This window comes from Rattus norvegicus, chromosome 18, assembly GCF_036323735.1.
Source record: "Rattus norvegicus strain BN/NHsdMcwi chromosome 18, GRCr8, whole genome shotgun sequence".
NCBI lineage: Eukaryota > Metazoa > Chordata > Mammalia > Rodentia > Muridae > Rattus > Rattus norvegicus.
Genome location: NC_086036.1, coordinates 40,338,079 through 40,358,486, shown reverse-complemented (window position 1 = coordinate 40,358,486; position 20,408 = coordinate 40,338,079). Strand labels below are relative to the sequence as shown.

At 38.7% G+C, this 20,408-nt stretch overlaps 1 protein-coding gene across 5 annotated transcripts in view; it reads right to left on the bottom strand.

Moving 5' to 3' along the window:
- Kcnn2 (potassium calcium-activated channel subfamily N member 2) overlaps positions 1-20,408 on the bottom strand; it is a 440,351-nt gene that overhangs the window by 86,557 nt on the left and 333,386 nt on the right. For all 5 annotated transcript variants that reach the window (XM_063277521.1, XM_063277519.1, XM_063277520.1 and 2 more), the window contains one exon: positions 19,915-20,333. In XM_063277521.1, coding sequence (XP_063133591.1) covers positions 19,915-20,333 — 419 coding nt within the window. The remainder of the gene's footprint in view (positions 1-19,914; positions 20,334-20,408) is intronic.

Sequence of the window (20,408 nt, the reverse complement as noted above, 5' to 3'; positions counted from 1 at the left end):
GCTGATGGACTCTGCGAATTACAAGCATGGGAGGCTGGGGTGAGTGTAGAAGACATAAGGCCACTAACCTACAACAGGCAGCTTCAAGAAAGGAAAAGATCTAGGTGACTCAGGGTCACCCATAGCCATCTGGGTATTCCTTTCTACTTTGGGACTGTCACGAAAGTCTCCTTAGAACAGGGTCCCCTCTATCTTCCCTCTGTAATTCCAGCAAAGACTCCAGCTGCACTGAGTTGTGAGCCCCTGAAGCAACAGCCAAGATAAAAGACAGAGGAACTCTGTCTGAAGTCTGTGTGCTCCAGCAGATTAAATAGAAATTCTTCATACTGAACACAGGGCAGGGCTTCAAACAGAGCTGTGCCATGCCTGCCACATTTCTGTAAGGCCTCTTACTGCCAAGCACAGAGGGAGGCTTCAGATTCTCAAGACCAATGTGTCTGCAATCTTCAAATATTCAATAGCTACCACTTCTGCCACTGTCTCAGACCTTCTAAATTAACACACAGCTCTTCATTAACCCACATTAACTCACTAAATCAAGAAACTAATTACTTGCAAAGGATCCATTTTCTAGGAGATGCTAACCATTGTAACATATGCATTTAACATAGATTCTCATTAGTGATTTTCTTCATAAGAACCCTACAGAGTGTAATTTTTGATACATTAATTCCCTCGGTCTAATAGACATCCTTCTACCTCATTGGTACATCTGTGCAGAAGCATTTGCCTGAAGATCCTAACTGGGCTACGCTAGTTGGCTTTATTCTTGGCCTGGTAGAGGATATGGACATCTGTTAAAGAGCTCCATGAGGATCAAGCTGGTGCCAGGTAAGATTTCTTATCAACAAGGAGCTTGATGCTGGCATAGCTTTCTTCCTCTGTCTACCCATACTATTGGCACTCAAAGAATACTTCCACACTGAATTCCACTAACCTAATAGCCAGCAGAAAGGGTGTTTTCTAGTACATTTATTTACTAGATATGGGGTGTATACCATGTTGTATGTGTGAAGATCAGAGGGCAATTTGTAGGAGTTGGTAATCTAGTATTGCATTCATCCCAAGGGTAGAACTATTGGTGGTAAGTGCTATGAGATCTGGGGCAGCACATAAAAGTTTTTAACATATACTACTCACTACTCACTAGAGTAATCTCCCTTGTTCTACAAACCACATGGAACCTTTCCAACATGGCATCTTCTTTTTTTCCTATCCAATCATCCACATGCCAACCAAATACCTTCCACAATGACTTTACTAGGGCTTAAAGATAAGGAATCTGGATAATAAAATGAATGGTGGGTAAGAAAAGTAACACAAGCTATCATAGGATATTACAAAAATGGAGAGTCTTTAGATAAGAAAAGAGAATAGTAATGTGGATTCTTAATGCACAAACACCTCTCAATTTATAAGAATTTGTTTTGTAAATAGAATACTATTTTCTTAATGACCAAACAGTATGATGCTGTTCTGTATAGCACTCTTTTTAACCCTTTCATCTACCGAGAAACATCATTTTACCCCATGCCATGGCTAGTATGCTAGTGTAAATAGTGCAGGCAATACATCAGATACAGTTAAATAAATACTACATGTTCTCTCCCACGTGTAGAAGCTGCAAACATCACCAAGAACAAAGGATGGCTGAGCTGGAGCAGGCAGCCATGTCACAGGGAAATCAAAGTATACAAAACAAAACACGGATAGAAAGAAAGACATACTGTAGCATTTCACAGTCACTGTAATCCCCAGGAACTTAATGGAACCTTCATAACTAGAAGGAGCATGAGCACACTACACACAAAGTAGTGATAAAAAGATACAAATGTTTACTTCTTTGATTGACAAATACATATTCTATAACAGTGCTGAAAATGCCATGCTGTATCTCATATACACATATAACTATTCTGCTAATCAAACTTTAGAGAAAATATTTAATACATGGAAGTTTGAACTTCCCCAATTTTCTCATTATGCAATATCCATGTATTATCTTTACCCCATAAATGTGTGTAATTATAAAAGCAACAATGAAAACACAGTTGGCCCAGAACTATAACAACATTAGTAGGTATCATCCACTCTCAGAAATTCTAATGACACTGTTGGTATTGCTTTGCTTAAATCCTTCTCTGCTGAGCTCACATCATACAAAGTGGACTCACAGTTTTGTTTAAACACAGAATGCTTCATATGTCTAATAAGCATGATCACATGGATTAATGGAAACAAATTTTTATAACTTTTTGAGATTATAAAATAATTACATTTGCCCCCCCCCCTCTGCTTCCTCCCTCCAGTCTCTCCAATGTACTTGTTCTCATGGAAGAAAAACGCCCTTGAATTTGTTTCCTATGATTACTGACAGGAAAGCTATTTTCTGCTAACCACCATGGCTTTAATACTGTTTGCCCTGCTTTGTAGCTTTTAGATTAACACACTGGGACTGCTTCATGACTTTTCAAATGAGTTTTTAAGGCTGTAATATAGACATCAAAAACTCTGCAAAATAACTTATTCTTAAATTGCAATTTTTTGCTAGAATAATTTAGTAAACTAAAACAATACATTTTGCTTAACACACGAAGTTTTCAGAAGACAACCTCCATTGAAGAGTTCCAAAAGCACAGGTATCAGACAGCAATCATTCAAACATCTTTCACCCAAGCTCACACAGAATCAAAAGTTCTACGTGTTTAAAACATATGGTATATTTCTCTATAATATACAATGCAGATTTGTTACTAAGGCACACTGTGCTTCAACTAGCTAAATGGTGGCCCAGGGTTGGAGCACCACCCTTTTAAAGGTGTAAGCATGTGCCATCAGGAACTCTGCAAGAAACACAGCAGGAATGGAGTCTATCGCTGTTCACAGTGTTTAGCTAACTAGTGAAGCACATTGGATGTCAGGATCTTCAGTCATGAAAGCAGAAGACAAATCAAAATAAGTTGTTGTCTCAAATGGAAAACAAGACAAAACAAAACAAACAAATAAAACATATCCCCTGGAGAAGGCAAGAGAAAAGTATCTTTGTCCCAAATGCCATTCTGGTTTCATTTCTCAGAGTTGTTGCTACCATCATCAATGCAATGGGAAGATTTTTTTGTGGTACTGAAAAGGTATCTTCTTTATTCCTTCCTCTCTTTTCCGAAATTAGAAAATGAAAGGGTGCGTAGAAGGGAGAGGAGGAAGAGGAGAGAGAGGAACTGGGAGGAAAGGAGGGAGAAAAAGCTGCAATCAGGATGTAGAGCAAATAAATAACTAAATTAGTCAAAGAAAGGAAGGAAGGGAGGGAGGGAGGGAGAGAGGAAAGGAGAAAGGAAAGAAGGGAGGGAGGAAGGGAAGAATTGAAGAAGGAGGAATGGGGAAGGGAAAAGAAGGGAGGGAAGGGGGAGGAAAGGGTGGGGACAGGAGAGCAGTGGTGGAAAAAAAGAAGGAAGGAAGAAAGGAAGAAACTTAAGAAAGGAAAAAGAAAATGTGATTTCTAGAAAGATTTAAATAAGGAAGAACTGCCTAAGGAAACAGATAAACCAGAACTTAAGGAGTGAGTGGGCTTCTCCAAAGAGTACCACATGGGAGTTGAGAAGCCTCTTAATTTCTTTTCCTATATTGTCTTAGGAGTGAAGGCAAGGACCGATTCAGAAAAAGTAGGTCTGGATGACTTTGACATTACTTACAAAGCAGTGAGGAGAGTAATTAAAAAATAACCACAACAATTTGTGTGAACCAAGTTTCTGATGAATGATTGAATAAATTTAATAAACCAAGGAACCTCTTAAAAGCCAGTAAGTAAAATGCATAGTTATTTTGCAAAGATTTACAAATGGCTACCGTTCACTACAGGGTGTTCAAAACCACAACTCATTAGAGGGCTAAAAGTATAAACAAAAGATCATGCTACTTTCTATCTTTTAGGATGGTGTTCGTGTTATATAAGTAAATGTATAGAATTTTTATGTGTACTTTCATTTATAAACCTCTATTTATGTGTGTATGCATATGCATGGCTACCAAAGCTACTTATCTGTATCCAGATATACAAGTTAATATGAAAGTGTATCTACTTACACATAAGATATTGCCATTCACATGTATGTATATATGACTAACAATATTATTAAGGAATGTCATGAATCTAGAAACCTCATGTACTCTCATACAGTGCTCAGTACTACAGGAATATAAAATGATTCACATTTAAATATTTATCTAGTGGCATTTACATGCTTACTCGGAGACTGGTACAAATATTAACAGAACCATACTTATAATACCCAAACGAGTAAACCATCTAAATGTACATCAACTGATGAGCAGTTGGATAAAAACTTTTTAGAACACTCTTCACCAATTAAAAGGAGCATGCTGTAAGATATGCTACAACAGAAATAAGTATTATGTTTAAGCTAAGTAAAGGAAGTCAGATATAAGAAATGACCCAGACTGTTTTCCAGAATGGTTGAAAAAGTCTGCAATACCACCAATTAAGGAAGAGTGTTCCTCTTTCTGCACATCCTCACCATCATTTGCTGTCACCTGAGTTTTTGATTTTAGCCATTCTCACTGGTGTGAGGTGAAATCTCAAGGTTGTTTTGATTTGCATTTCCCTTATGACTAAAGATGTTGAACATTTCTTTAGGTGTTTCTCAGCCATTTGGCATTCCTCAGCTATGAATTCTTTGTTTAGCTCTGAACCCCATTTTTAATAGGGTTATTTGTCTCCCTGCGGTCTAACTTCCTGAGTTCTTTGTATATTTTGGATATAAGCCCTCTATCACTTGTAGGATTGGTAAAGATCTTTTCCCAATCTGTTGGTTGTTGTTTTGTCCTTTGCCTTACAGAAGCTTTGCAGTTTTATGAGACCCCATTTGTTGATTCTTGATCTTAGAGCATAAGCCATTAGTGTTTTTTTCAGGATATTTTCTCCAGTGCCCATGTGTTCGAGATTCTTCCGCAATTTTTCTTCTATTAGTTTGAGTGTATCTGGTTTAATGTGGAGGTCACTGGTATACTGGGATGTAAGCTTTTTACTAGGTGATAGGAATGGATCGATCTGCATTCTTCTACATGCGGACCTCCAGTTGAACCAGCACCATTTGCTGAAAATGCTATCTTTTTCCCATAGGGTGGTTTTGGCTCCTTTGTCAAAAATCAAGTGACCATAGGTGTGTCGGTTCATTTCTGGGTCTTCAATTCTATTCCAGAGGTCTATCTGTCTGTCTCTGTACTAATATCACACAGTTTTTATCACTGTTGCTCTGTAATACTGCTTGAGTTCACAGATAGATATTCCCCCAGAAGTCCTTTTATTGTTGAGGATAGTTTTAGCTATCCTGGGGTTTTTTTTTTTTGTTTGTTTGTTTGTTTGTTATTCCAGATGAATTTGCAAATTGTTCTATCTAACTCTATGAAGAATTGGGTTGGAATTTTGAGGGGGATTACACTGAATGTGTAGATCGCTTTTGGTAAAATGGCCATTTTTACTATATTAATCCTGCCACCTCCACATTAAACCAGATACACTCAAACTAATAGAAGAAAAATTGCGGAAGAATCTCGAACACATGGGCACTGGAGAAAATATCCTGAAAAAAACACTAATGGCTTATCCATGAGCATGGTAGATCTTTCCATCTTCTGAGGTCTTCTTCAATTTCTTTCTTCAGAGGCTTGAAGTTCTTATCATACAGATCTTTCACTTGCTTGGTTAAAGTCACACCGAGGTATTTTATATTATTTGGGACTATTATGAAGGGTGCCATTTCCCTAATTTCTTTCTCAGCTTGTTTCTCTTTTGTGTAGAGGAAGGCTACTGATTTATTTGAGTTAATTTTATATCCAATCACTTTGCTGAAGGTGTTTCTCAGATTTAGTAGTTCCCTATTGGAACTTTTGGGATCACTTAAGTTTACAATCATATTGTCTACAAATAGTGCTATTTTGACTTCTTCCTTTCGAATCTGTATCCCTTTAATCTCCTTTCATTTTCTGATTGCTCTGGCTAGGACTTCGAGAACTATATTGAATAAGTAAGGAGAGAATAGGCAGCCTTGTCTAGTCCTTGATTTTAGTAGGATTGCTTCAAGTTTTTCTCCATTTAGTTTAATGTTAGTGAATAGTTTGCTGTATATGGCTTTTACTATGGTTAGATATGGGCCTTGATTTCCTGTTCTTTCCAGGACTTTTATCATGAAGGGGTTTTGAAGTCGTCAAATGCTTTCTCAGCATCTAATGAAATGATCATGTGGTTTTAATCTTTCAGATTGTTTATATAGTGGATTACGTTGATGGTTTTCTGTATATTAAACCATTTATGCAGGCCTGGGATGAAGCCTATTTGATCATGATGGATGATTGTTCTGATGTGCTCTTGGATTTGGTTTGCAAGAATTTTATTGAGTATCTTTGCGTCAATATTCATAAGGGAAATTGGTCTGAGGTTCTCTTTCTTTGTTGGGTCTTTGTGTGGTTTAGGTATAAGAGTAATTGTGGCTTCATAGAAGGAATTCGGTAGTGCTCTATCTGTTTGAATTTTGTGGAATAGTTTGGATAATATTGGTATGAGGTCTTCTATGAAGGTCTGATAGAATTCTGCACTGAACCCGTCTGGACCTGGGCTCTTTTTTTGTTGGGAGACTGTTAATGATTGCTTCTATTTCTTTAGGAGTTATGGGGTTGTTAAATGGTTTATTTGTTCCTGATTTAACTTGGCTACCTGGTGTCTGTCTAGCTAATTATCCATTTCCTCCAGATTTTCAAGTTTCATTGAATATAGGCTTTTGTAGTAGGATCTGATGATTTTTTGAATTTCCTATGGCTCTGTTGTTATGTCTCCCTGTTCATTTCTGATTTTGTTAATTTGGACACACATTCTGTGTCCTCTGGGTAGTCTGGCTAAGGGTTTATCTATCTTGTTGATTTTCTCAAAGAACCAGCTTTTGGCTATTCTTTGTATAGTCCTTTTTGTTTCTACTTGGTTGATTTCAGCTCTGAGTTTGATTATTTTCTGCCTTCTACTCCCCCTGGGTGTATTTGCCTTATTTTCTTCTAGAGCTTTTAGGTGTGCTGTCAAGCTGCTGATATATGCTCTCTCCTGTTTCTTTCTGCAGGCACTCAGACCTATGAGTTTTCCTCTTAGCACAGCTTTCATTGTGTCCCATAAGTTTGGGTATGTTGTATCTTCATTTTCATTAAATTCTAAGAAGCCTTTAATTTCTTTCTTTATTACTTCCTTGACCAGGCTATCATTGAGTAGAGATTACTCAACATCCATGAATATGTGGGCATTCTTTCCTTACTATTATTGAAGACCAGCTTTAGCCCGTGGTGGTCTGATGGGATGCATGGGATTATTTCTATCTTTCTGTATCTGTTCAGGCTTGTTTTAATGACCGAGTATATGGTCAATTTTGGAGAAAGTACCATGAGGTGGTGACAAGAAGGTATATCCTTTTGTTTTAGGATAGAATGTTCTATAAATATCTGTGAAATCCATTTGGTTCATGACTTCTATTATTCTGTCTATGTCTCTGTTTAATTTTTGTTTCCATGATCTGTCCATTGATGAGAGTGGAGTGTTGAAATCTACTATTATTGTTTGAGGTGCAATGTGTGCTTTGAGTTTTAATAAGGTTTCTTTTATGTATATAGGTGCCCTTGTATTTAGAGCATAAATATTTAGGATTGAGAGTTCATCTTGGTGGATTTTTCCTTTGATGAATATGAAGTGTCCTTCCTTATCTTTTTCATGATTTTGTTTGAAAATCGATTTTATTCGATATTAGAATCGCTATTCCAGCTTGCTTCTTCAGAGCATTTGCTTGGAAAATTGTTTTCCAGCCTTTTACTCTGAGGTAGTGTCTGTTTTTGTCTCTGAGGTGTGTTTCCTATAAGCAGCAAAATGTTGGGTCCTCATTGCATATTCAGTTTGTTAATCTGTCTTTTTATTGGGGAATTGAGTCCATTGATGTTGAGGGATATTAAGGAATACTGATTGTTGCTTCCTGTTATATTAGTGTTGGGATGTGAGATTATGTTTGTGGCTGTCTTCTCTTTGTTTTGTTAGAACCGGATTAGTTTCTTGGTCTGCGTAGGGTGTAGCTGGTCTCCTTGTGTTGGGCTTTACCATTTATTATCCTTTGTAGGCCTGGATTTGTAGAAAGATATTGTGTGAATTTGGTTTTATCATGGAATATCTTGGTTTCTCCATCTATGTTAATTGAGAGTTTTGCAGGATACAGTAACCTGGGCTGGCATTTGTGTTCTCGTAGGCTCTTTATGACATCTGTCTAGGATCTTCTGGCTTTCAGTCTGTGGTGAGAAGTCTGGTGTAATTCTGATAGGTCTGCCTTTATATGTTACTTGACCTTTTTCCCTTACTGCTTTTAATATTCTTTTCTTGTTTTGTGCATTTGGTGTTTTGTCTATTATGTGACGGGAGGAGTTTCTTTTCTGGTCCAATCTATTTGGAGTTCTGTAGGCTTCTTGTATGTTCATGGGCATCTCTTTCTTTAGGTTAGGGAAGTTTTCTTCTATGATTTTGTCGAAGATATTTACTGGTCATTTGAGTTGGGAGTGTTCACTCTCTTCTATACCTATTATCCTTAGGTTTGATCTCATTGTGTCCTGGATTTCCTGTATGTTTTGGTTCCGGTGTTTTTTCCCTTTTACATTATCTTTGACATTTGTGTCTATGATCTCTATGGAATCTTCTGCTCCTGAGATTCTCTCTTCTATCTCTTGTATTCTGTTGGTGATGCTTGTATGTACGGCTCCTTGTCTCTTCCTTTGGTTTTCTATATTCAGTGTTGTTTCCCTTCGTGCTTTCTTTATTGCTTCTATTTCCATTTTTAATTCCTTTATCTGTTTTATCATGTTTTCCTGTAATTCTTTCATGGATTTTTGCATTTCCTCTCTATAGGCTTCTGCTTGTTTATTTGTGTTTTCCTGCATTTCTCTAAGGGAGTTCTTTATGTCTTTATTGAAGTCCTCCATCATCATGATCAAGTGTGATTTTAAATCTAGATCTGCTTTTCTGTTGTTTTTGGATATTCAGTGTTTGCTTTGGTGGGGGAATTGGGCTCCAATGATGCCATGTAGTCTTGGTTTCTGATGCTTGGGTTCCTGCTGCCTCTTGCCATCACGTTGTCTCTGGTGTTACCTTGTTGTGCTATTTCTGACAGTGCTTAAACCATCCTATAGACCTGCATGTCAGGAGTGCTGTAGACCTGTTTTCCTGTTCTCTTACAGCCAGGTATGGGCACAGAGTGTTCTGCTTTCAGGCGTGTAGTCATTTCTGTCTACTGGTCTTCAGGTGTTCCTGTGGTGTGTGTTCTCAGTCTACCAGGCAGGTCACTTGGAGCAGAAAAGTTGGTCTTATCTCTGGTCTCAGGCATGCAGTTGCTTCTCAGAGCCATGTTTCAGCTCTCTGTGAGGGCAGCAACCAGAAGGGTCTGTCCCTCCTTCACTTGGGACCCTGTGCACAGGGGGCCCAGATGGCACTAGGGGTTTTCCTCTAGAGTCAGAAATGTGGGCAGAGAGTAGTCTCCTCTGGCTTCCCAGGATTGTCTGCCCTTCTGAAGGTCTAGCTCTCCTTCTCACAGGATTTTGGTGCAGGGAGCTATTTGACCAAGTCCCTTCAGATCTGTGCTGTGTCTGGACTGCAGAGTTGAGTGCCTTTATCTTCCTGTTCCCAGAGGCCCTGTACAGTTTCCTCTTGGGCCAGGGATTTGGTAGACGTGGGCAGTACTGGCAGTCTCTCCTGCCCTGGAGTCTCAGGAGTTCCCACCTGTCTGGCTGGTGATCTCTCTCTCCCATGGTGTTTGGGAGCAAGGATCTGTGGGCTGGGGTCAGTGAGGTTTGGGCCCCAATTAGAAAATGGAAGTACCCGGTGCTGGAGGAATTTTGTCCTTGTGAGTCCTGAGTCAACCAGGCAGGTCACTTGGAGCAGAAAAGTTGGTCTTACCTTTGGTCTTGGCTCTGAAGTCACTCCTCAGAGCCGGGTTTCATCTCTTCCTGAGGACAGCAACCAGAAGGGTCTGCCCCGCCTTCACTCAGGACCCTGTGCACAGGGGGCCCAGATGGTGCTAGGCGTTTTCCTCTAGATTCAGAAATGTGGGCAGAGAGTAGTCTCCTCTGGCTTCCCAGGCGTTTCTGCCCCTCTCCTGAAATTGTTTTTAAAATGAGTGCCATATTATATTCCTTTGTATGTACTTTAGCCAGAAATTGTGCTGGAACTCTTGATAATTAAGTTTCATTATTATTGTTCTATACTTTTCGCTATGTATTGATGGCCAGGAGATCAAAGTGCTTTGATTTTAACACCACACTAAATTTCCATATCTCATTCCTGGGCTTTTTCCAGCATCCCTGGGATTTGGCAGTGATAATGATATCTATTAATCATGAGAGTTTTGAAGTCAGGGGCAAAGAAGAGTTGTAACTGGCAAGGTGGGAATGTTCAAGGCCTATTGTTGTCCTTCCTGGATCTCAGGAGATGTTCATGAACTAGATTCCATCCTGCCAGGCCAGCAAACTCATCTAGAAGCAGTTCGTGCCTTTCTTTACTGGAGCAGAGCCAAACAGAGTCTGGACACCCAGTAGGTGCTTTATGAACTAATACCACCACCGGGATAGAACAGCAAGGCTCCATTCTCTACCTAATAGTGAACAAGTTTGTTAACATGTACTAAAATTTTAAAGGTTGACCGTTAAAATAGGAGGCAGATTTATCTAAATTTGGTGCGTGCCCCAAAAGTGTATATTTTATTGCATGGAAAGGAACTGTTTTGTCTTAAAGTTTTCTTCTTCTAGTTTAATATAAATTTATAGCATAAAAACACTGAAAATAAAAGAATAAATAAATGCATGGGTACAGGTATAGACACCACTTGGACTACAAAGACTTAGGATTGATGCCTAGTACGTAAAACAAAACAAAACAAAACAACAACAAAACCCCCAGAAATATAATATAGAAAATCGGTGGGCAAATACTAAACACTGTTTTCCCGAGAATCCAGCCTTAAGTCTAAGAAAGGTATTCATTTTCTTAAAAATAAAAATGATCCAGTGAAACTGAACTGTATGATTTTGCTAATCAAGCCTTTATATATACACTTTACACTAACACTGTACATGGATAACCTCTGGGATTTCTCAAAGCTGGGAAGCAGACAGAGCTCACACTTTGTAAGTTCTGGACTTGAGCATAGCTGGGAGGGTGGGGAGGCTGCTATTAACTGATTGACTCAGGCTATGGCTGGATGCCTAGGCCACTCACTTTGAGTTGTCTTGCTCTAAGAACCACCGAAGATAGTTCTCAACTCTTACTCTTAAGACAAGAATAACAAAGCCACCTGCTCCAAATATTACTCTTGGTTGTTCTCTCAGATGTAGCCCCCTCCCCCAAATAGATCTATATAGGAATGGAGAGAAAATGGAGCTTGAGGCCACATTTTTCTTCCAAAAGACTTTAAAGACTAATTTATTTGGGAATAAAACACTAAGCACCAAGGCCTTACAAGTTGCTGAGTGCATGCTGAAGGGTTCTAAAGTGCAGACTTTCCCAACTGGAAAGGGATATTTTAAAGCTGTGACTCAGTTTAAGAATGTGAAAATGCTATATCTGTATTGTGTGAGTCAGACCCTGGAAGTATACATTTACAAAGTATTAAATTACCATCAACCACAAATTACAAATCCATTGATGAAATGCTTGGTGTTGACTTAGCAACAGCAGAGAGTTAGAGATGTGAAACTAATGTAATTGTCCAGGACTCTGTAATAAACCCAAAATTGCAATGTATAGTTAATGACACCTTTACAGACATTAAAGAAATTACATCATCAATGTTATATCTCAAATTTAGCCAAACCAGATAGAAACAGTCAACCCTAAAGGCAAGGGTTTAGAAGAAACCAATCCTCAGAATGAGTCTTCTGAAAATATAAGATAAAATTTTGGCTAGCGGACTGGGAAAATGAGCTAACATTGTAAAATGTAGAACTCCCACTACATTCTCCTATGTAATCCTATATTAACAATAAAAACTGTAACACAACAGGTGAGACATCCATGTGCCATTTGTCCTTCCTCCTCCAAATGTTGGCATATGTCACCTGAAAAGGGAAGATTCAAACATTTTGGAAAAGAAAGCAAAGTGGAAACTAGAACAGGTCATTTACACACAGCAAAGGCAGTTATCACACACGGGAGTCAACCACTGGCGTGATTTTAAAGCATGCTCTAAAAAGGGCAAGCAATGAGTGCTCTGGAAAGAACAGATTAATGCAGTCAGGACAGGCTACCAGTGCTGAATTGATGTACATGAATTAATAACAATAACTTTTGGGGTTCTCCTGAATGAGATTCTCATTCTAATTCTGAATGAACATGATTTGAGCCCATATGCCTGGAGAGTGGAATCCCATATGTTATCTATGAGTTAGGGCTAAAAAGGATGAAAGACTATCAAATTACTAAACACTGTGCTCTTTTTCGTCAGGAAATCCTACTGGTATGTGTCTCTGGACCAGAAGGCATTCTACTTGATAGGAGATCCCCAAACAACCCATTCAATATACTTCTGATATCAGAAGACAACCACTTGTGTAATTACCCTGTGTGCCATTTTATTATTGAGTATGGTTTACCTGTAATATTTCACCAGATGCTATGTAAGAATAAGGTTTCAGATGTATTTCAGAATTCATTTGATTAAAAACAAAAGTTTTGAAAACACATTGTTAAGGAACATTAGCAAAATGGTTGCTCACAGAGAGGAATATAAATAAATACTCCACTGGGGTAATATTATAATGTAATTATCAACATAACGGACATATTGAAATGGAAGTCTCTCATTCTCAGATTGTGTTTGATAATTAGAAAAGCAAATTCCACATTAATTTTTATCTGTTGGGCTTTAGTGCAGAAACTTAGCCCATTTCCAATGTAGTTCCAGAAGGTACCACACGCACGCTCACTCTTCCCTTAACTATCCCCCTGCCACAATGAAACCACTTCAACTTTACTTTCCAAAATACCTCCCTCTCAACTAATGAAATCATTGACTTAAATATGCTTATAGATAAAGACAACGGAATAAACCCAAACATGAAGTTATTTGGTGCTGATATCCTAAACATATGACCCTTTCACTAGTGGTCAAAAATCTCCTGACCCCTCCAATTTATTACAGTAGTGCAGTGTGACTTTTGCTTGGAAACACTGGCACCAGAGTCCCTAGCTCTTGTCTAGTCTCTTTTCTCCACTCTTGGCTTGGCCCTCTTTTCCAAATTACTAAACTTTGGTCTAAAGAAGAAAAGAATATATTGAACACAGAAACATTCCATTTTATTAACTCAAAATGCAAGAGGGTGGAGTCCATCCCCATCTGTAAAACTTCAGTATTAATTAACATACGCCAAGAATGTGTCCCGGAAGTTGCAGGCAAATAAGGTAACACTTTTCCTCTTAGAATTCCTGGTACACATTTACATTCTAGTTGTTCTTCAAATCACGGTGGTGGTGGTGGTGGTGGTGGTGGTGGTGGTGGTGGTGGTGGTGGCGGCGGCGGCGATGATGATGATGATGATGATACAATAAAACCAAAAATAAGCACAAGATGAGTTTCCTGGTGTGCTGCAGCACAAGGGCTTGCCAAAGACCTCCTGCAATAACGTCTTAGGAACATTATCTCTTGACATATGCCAACTAGACCATGGAGTAGGCTATCTCTACAAAACTAGAAGTCTATGGAGGTTCAAATAAGGATTGAATACTCCAGGGACTTAAGCTATTCTAGTTTCTTCTGTGTCACAAGTATCTTTGAGGTTTCTATTAGACGTATCCTGATGAGAGGTCAGAACCTGAGACATTTTTGAATAGGAGATCATTTAACAGTATAATGTCAGGTTTCCTGGCTTGCTTCAGAACAGATGTTCACTTGGACACATGGCTACACCAGAGCTAGACTGCAGTAACTCTCGTTTAGCCATGGGCAAACGTTTACTAACCCATGGACACAAACCAAAATACTGCTAGAGTTCTGCATTCTCTGATTCTCCCTGTCACTTACCAAATAAATAAATGAGTCAATAAACATATGGATAAATAGCTACATACATAAAATATACAAATATCATTTTATTATAAAATTATATATTATGTATACCAACAGTTCCCAACCTGTGCAGTTGAGTGACCCTTTCACAGGAGTCACAAATAAGATACCCTGCATGTAAGATATTTACACTATGATTCATAACAGTAGCAAAATTACAGTTATGAGGCATCAAACGTATATTTGTAGTTGGAGGTCACCACTGTATGAAAGGGTCTCAGCATTAGGAACATTTAGAACCACTGATATATACATACTATCTATAGCATGCAAAGTGTATAGCACTATATATACATATACACTTATACTCATAGACAAATAAATGTTGGGCACATGATATGCTGGAGATTGAAATATAGATATCTTCTATAGGATGTCTTCCCAATCAATAGAGAATACTTTAAAGAAACTCTGTGCTCGTAGAAGAACAGGAATAAGTTTGCAACAGAAACTTCTCCAGAAAGCCACCCGACTTTCTCAAACTTCTAAAAAGTAATTTCAGTATTGTTTTTTAAAAGATTCTTTAACATAGGATAAGTTTCCTGGTGTGGTACAGCAGTAGCCCCATTCACAGGTTTGACAAAGACATCCCACAATAACGTCCTTTATTTTGAATTATGTATATATGTGGATAGCTGTGTGTGTGTGAGTGCAGGTACCTACAGACGCCAGAAGAAGACATCAGATGCTCCTGAGCTTGAATTACAGATGGCTTTGAGTCACCTGACAAGGTGCTAAGAACCGAATTTGGTTTCTCTGCAACATCAGTACACAGTACACTAACAGCTAAGCTATATCTCCAGTTTCCAAATATTCATGGAATTCTTATAATTAACTAAAAAGAGATATTAGATATGAATCTCTCCCTTTAATATATAGAGGCGACTTAGATGGGCCAACAATAAAACTGTGTGGCTCAATCAGATGAAACAAACAAGAGAGTTCTGCTTATATGACCCAATATACACTTAGAAAAGAAAAGAAAGATGGATGGGAAGGAGGACAGGCAGAAAGGAGGAGAGGACGTTTGGGAGAGAGTGAAGAAAGGAGGAGGCAAGAGGAAAGGGGGCAAGGGGAAGAGGGAGGCAGACGGAGAGACAAACCAACATCAAGGAGAAAGAAAGGCAGGGTTGCACCATAACATTAAAAAGGAAACCTTGTGAATTCATTTATTTTATCTTTACATACCTTTTGATACCATAATATAATTATATAATTTAACCTTTCTTCCCTCCAAATTCGCCTGTACACCCCTCCCTGCACTTTTTCAAATCCCTGGGGTCCTTTTTCATTAATGTTGTTTCATGCATATCTATATATGCATAAACATTCAAAATACCACCTGATCAGTCTGGATAATAGTACTTGAGTGTATGTACTATAATACAGTATAGTATAATAGCCAATGGCATCTGGTAACCACACCCGATGTGCTCTTCCCTGGGGAAGACTATTTCTCCTGCACTCATTATTCCTTAGTTGCACTAGTGCTTTAGATAGGGTTGAGGCTTCTGGGCATTTCCCATGCACCAGAGAACATCAATTGCTCTCTTGTTCAGCTCAAGTTTAGGGAACCATGCTGATAAGACTTTATGAGTTAGCTTCTGACATTCACAGGAGACACAATCTTAGAGAAGAACCTACAGCTGCTGCTTTACTAAACCAGAAAACCACCCCAACATCATTGTAAATATTTGTCTTTGTACCCCCACACATCAATGTAGCCATCGCCCCTCATCAAGGAGACTTCTCTTTCCAACAGGCAGACCATTACAGAAAACCACAACCAATCTAAATGCAGTGTTGTGGAGCCCAGTCCCAACAGATACATATTCTGACCTTAAAGTCACAATCTGGAGGAGGTTTTTTCCAGAACAAAGTGCCAAATTTGAGGGGAAAAAATCTAATGTGGAAAATCTACCAAAATGCTGCATAATGATTTTATTTCTTTTCACATTTGTGTAATTATAAAGTGTTAAGCTAGATAAGGGCTAATCAAACCATTTAGCTTGCAAATGAAGAAGCATAAGTGAGAAGTAATGTGCCTGACCTGAGGTTACCCACACTCTAAACTGTAAACTGTGACTCAGTCTTGCAGTTGCATCTGTCCCTTTCCCATGAAACCACGAATCTGTTATTTTCTTTCTGTTACTACTGGCTGCAGGCTTGTGTTCCGTGTGTAATGGACACTTTCTCTTTTCATTGTCTGTTGAGGAAGATTGGAATGGCTATCATCTAACAACCCAAGCATGACAAAAACACACATCCTTTGGGCTGCTGGAAGCTGGCACTGCTTGCCGCAGAGTTTCTATATCTGGGGTAAAAACGGTGCCATGAACCATTTTAAGAAAGAAAATGCATGGCAGGTGAACAGTTTTGAGGCGACTTAAATCAGTCTTTAGAAACGGGTACACTAGAGATCACCCAAGCCCCTGAAAATAATACTAAGGATGCTTTGACCCACCACAGTCACGACGCTAAGCAGAAATTTTGAGTTAATCCTTAGAATCTGAATAGGTATGCCAACTAAGATTTTAATATTTATTCTTCACTTTAGTAGGCACTTCTGCCCCAGAAAACATCATAAGCCTGTAGATACTGTGATTACTTGCTGTGTGACAAGCATAAGGAATTTACCTCCCTTTAAAAAGAACACCTTGGGAACTAGGGATATCGCTTTGTAGTAGAATGTTTATCTAGCAAGTGCTGAGTTTGGTCAATGGTACAGGAAAAAAAAAATCAACCAAAAACATAAGAACACACTTTAATCCCTCAAAAGCTATACTTAGGTAGAGAAGTACCAGATAGGTTCAGATGCATGATATTGAAATCTAGCCACAGAAACATTCTCGGTAAAACAGATGAAATCACCCAGCACACATGTTCCTTGAGCCTCCTCTTAACTGTATAAAGTGACTACAGATAACTTTAAGCAAATAAGAAAAAAAAGTATATATCCAGAAAGCCAAAATGAGTGAGTGGTGACACAGTACTAATTATCCAGAAAGCTGATCTTAGATTGACTCAAGAAAGCAGGATTTTAAAGCAGTGTTAAAACAAGAAACAGTTCTCTGGATATTGGGGACCTAACCCACATGACTCCAGCATGGTACCCACCAGTCAACTGCAGGAAGGAATAGGGCAAACCTTTACATGGGAGAAGAGTGTCAAAGGCTGCACAGAGCCAAATCCTTAACCCTGACTTCTGCTCTGTGTATGAGGGCTGTTCTTAGCCAGCCCAGGAGGAATGAGGACTTTTGTGGTCTGGAGAGGGCAGAGCAGGTCTGTGGACTGGCTGCATGGGGTCTATCATATTCTCGCTAGACTTGGAAAATGAATATTTATGTACAAGTTTTCAGAACTCTATTCCCTTGCATTTAGAAAAAGTCCCAAAGTAGCCTTCCATACTGTGGCCTCAATGACGAAGTAATAGAAATGGTTGCTCATGGGGTGATCAGATTTTAGGGGGATATATATTCTTCCCTTCCACCAACCAAATCTCCCCTCAGAGACAACCATAGTTGGCCAGTTCTAGATAGAAATGCAAAGCTTCCAAATGACTCACATGTGCTCCTCTGTGAGGCAAGCATTTACGGAAAGCTTCTAAAATAGTAGCCAAAAAGAAGAGAAAAGAAATCTTTGGAAACAGAAAGAAAATACAAAGAGAAAAGAATTTAAACCATGTCCCCCAGCATCACCAGATGAATAAAACATTATATACCAACCAAAGAGAAGCAGGAGGCTAGCAAACACAAGTGAACACAAGGGGTCAAAAATTAGACACTGGAATGTAACCCATGGCATAGAAGGAGTTAATTCCAAACACAAAATTCTGTTTATTTGCTTGTTTTCTCTGTAATGAGGATGGGATCTAGAACCCAGCTATGAAAGGCAAAGGCTCTACCACCACAGTACATTCATAACCATATCAAAAAGTTTAAAAACAAAACTGAAATTGTCTTCCAATATAGGAAGCAAAGCACAGGTGGAAAGCAAGAAAATTTAAAAAGGAATACATGGAGACCAACACCTACACAATGAAATCCAGGAGCATTATGAAATCAGTTCCCGTCTAAGAACTGAAGAACAAGAATTCCAATACTGAATGGTCCATGAAAGTTTCCAGTACCATAGTCGGAAGCAGACCCATATCATTGCACAAACTTAGAATGCTGATCCTTGAGGCTTTCCAAAAACAACAAAAGATTAACATGAGAATGGAACATACTGTGGGACTCTGAACACAAAGGGAAATGGAATTCTTCACTGCTCTGAGGAATGACTTTCTATTTTGGAATTTTTATATCCAGCCATACTATTCATAACAACACATGAGGCTACAGACTGCCAATTTGTCAAGGTCATTCTCTCACACACTTCATTTTCTTAGAGATTATCACAAAATTGGATCAGCCACAGATAATAAGGTAATAGAGAAAGCCCCCCCACATACACATACATGTACACACACATACACACACATAACACATGCACATATATAAACACATATACAAACAACACATGCATACACATGTACACACACAAATACACATACATGGATGTGTATATACACATGCACACATGTATACAAACACAAGAATGCATACATACATGTATGCACATGTACAAATACACACACACACAGACACACACACGCAGACACACACACACACACACAGCAAAGAACCCCTCTCCAACATGACTGTTGCAGGAGAGAAAGGTTGTGAAAGCTACAGTTCAAGGAAAAAATGTAAGAATACTGCATATATCTAAAGAGAAAGAGGGAGGCTTATAGAATGGGGAGGGTTTTCAGATGATTCTTTGGTAAGAACACATAAAATTGAGCCAAAAGCAAACAAAACTAAGACCAACCAACCAAAAACCTAGGCAAGCAAACAAACCTAAAACAACAGTGAAAATCATAAAGTAAAGGAAGGACTGTTCATTCCAGAGCACAAGTGGGAAGAGTTCTAAAACCAGGTTTATCTGGTTACATTGTGGATAGAAGTTGTGAAATTTTGTTTCTGTGCAAGACAAAGAGCTAGAACCCAGTCCTATCTTACATGTGCTGATTTCACCTTGAATTTTCTTGCCCAGAGTCATATAACCACAGTCATCACTCACTGTTCAATAGCTCTTTCTATGGGCCAATCATAAATGTATTTTTTATTTTGTTATTCAATGTGAACACAGTTGATGATGTAATTGATTGATTCAGACTCTGTGAACAATGTCTGACAACCAAGAAGATGTGTACACCCCTAAAACACCATAGCTTTTCAGACAAGAAACATACACTATCTCTTTCTATTCATTCTTGAATGTTCAATAGAAACCAACTCAAGGACCTATCAGGTCTTCACCAGGTAATCGTGCACACAATAGTCTGAATTGGTGCTGCAGTTAACAAAGAATATTAACAGCGCCCCTCTGAGTTCAATAGGTTGCATCAACACTTTTCTAAGACTTCCTGTTTCAACAATCTTCAAATCCTTAAACCAGAAGAAGCTTAGCGACATCACATTTCAATACAGAGTCACCACGAAAAGTCCCAGTCTCTGAAGTTTCATAGATTACAAAGACAATCCTCTATGGAAAATGGATCAAGTCAGAAAGCAGAACACACAACCATTACTGCATTAGCTCTATGTGGGAAAATTTCGAGAAAACCTTGTTACTGTTATATAAAAGACAGTGACAATTTCAAAACTCAGGCGAATCATTTTCTTTCTCCCACTTCTGAAGATTCTATATGGCAAGAAACAAACAAACTTACCTTTCACAAGCTCGGACAGTCCATGCGGCAATTATCCATAACGAGATACTAAAAACCAAGAGCACAGTTCCTGGGCAGATAGTCATTAAAGTCTTCATAACAAAACGCGTATTGAAGTTTATCTTATTAAGTGCCCCAATGCTTCTAGAGGAGGCATCGGTGAAAAGTTTGCTATGTAATAGCATGACTCTGGCAATCAGATAGAGTCTTAAGAACATTGGTATAGATAAAATAATATCCACGTCTGCAGTGGTTGTGGAAGGGGCATAGGAGAAGGCAAGCCGGGCTGTCCATGTGAACGTATAATTCCCAGGGATGGGATGAATAGCACACACCAGTATTTCCAAGCAGATGAAGAAAATACGCTCATAAGTCATGGCTATTCTCCAGTCATCTGCTCCATTGTCCACCATGAATAACTGAAAAAATAAAGTAGAAAAAGCAGCTTCAGTATGGCATGAATGCTCCACAGGTGTTAGTGCAGAATGCAAAAA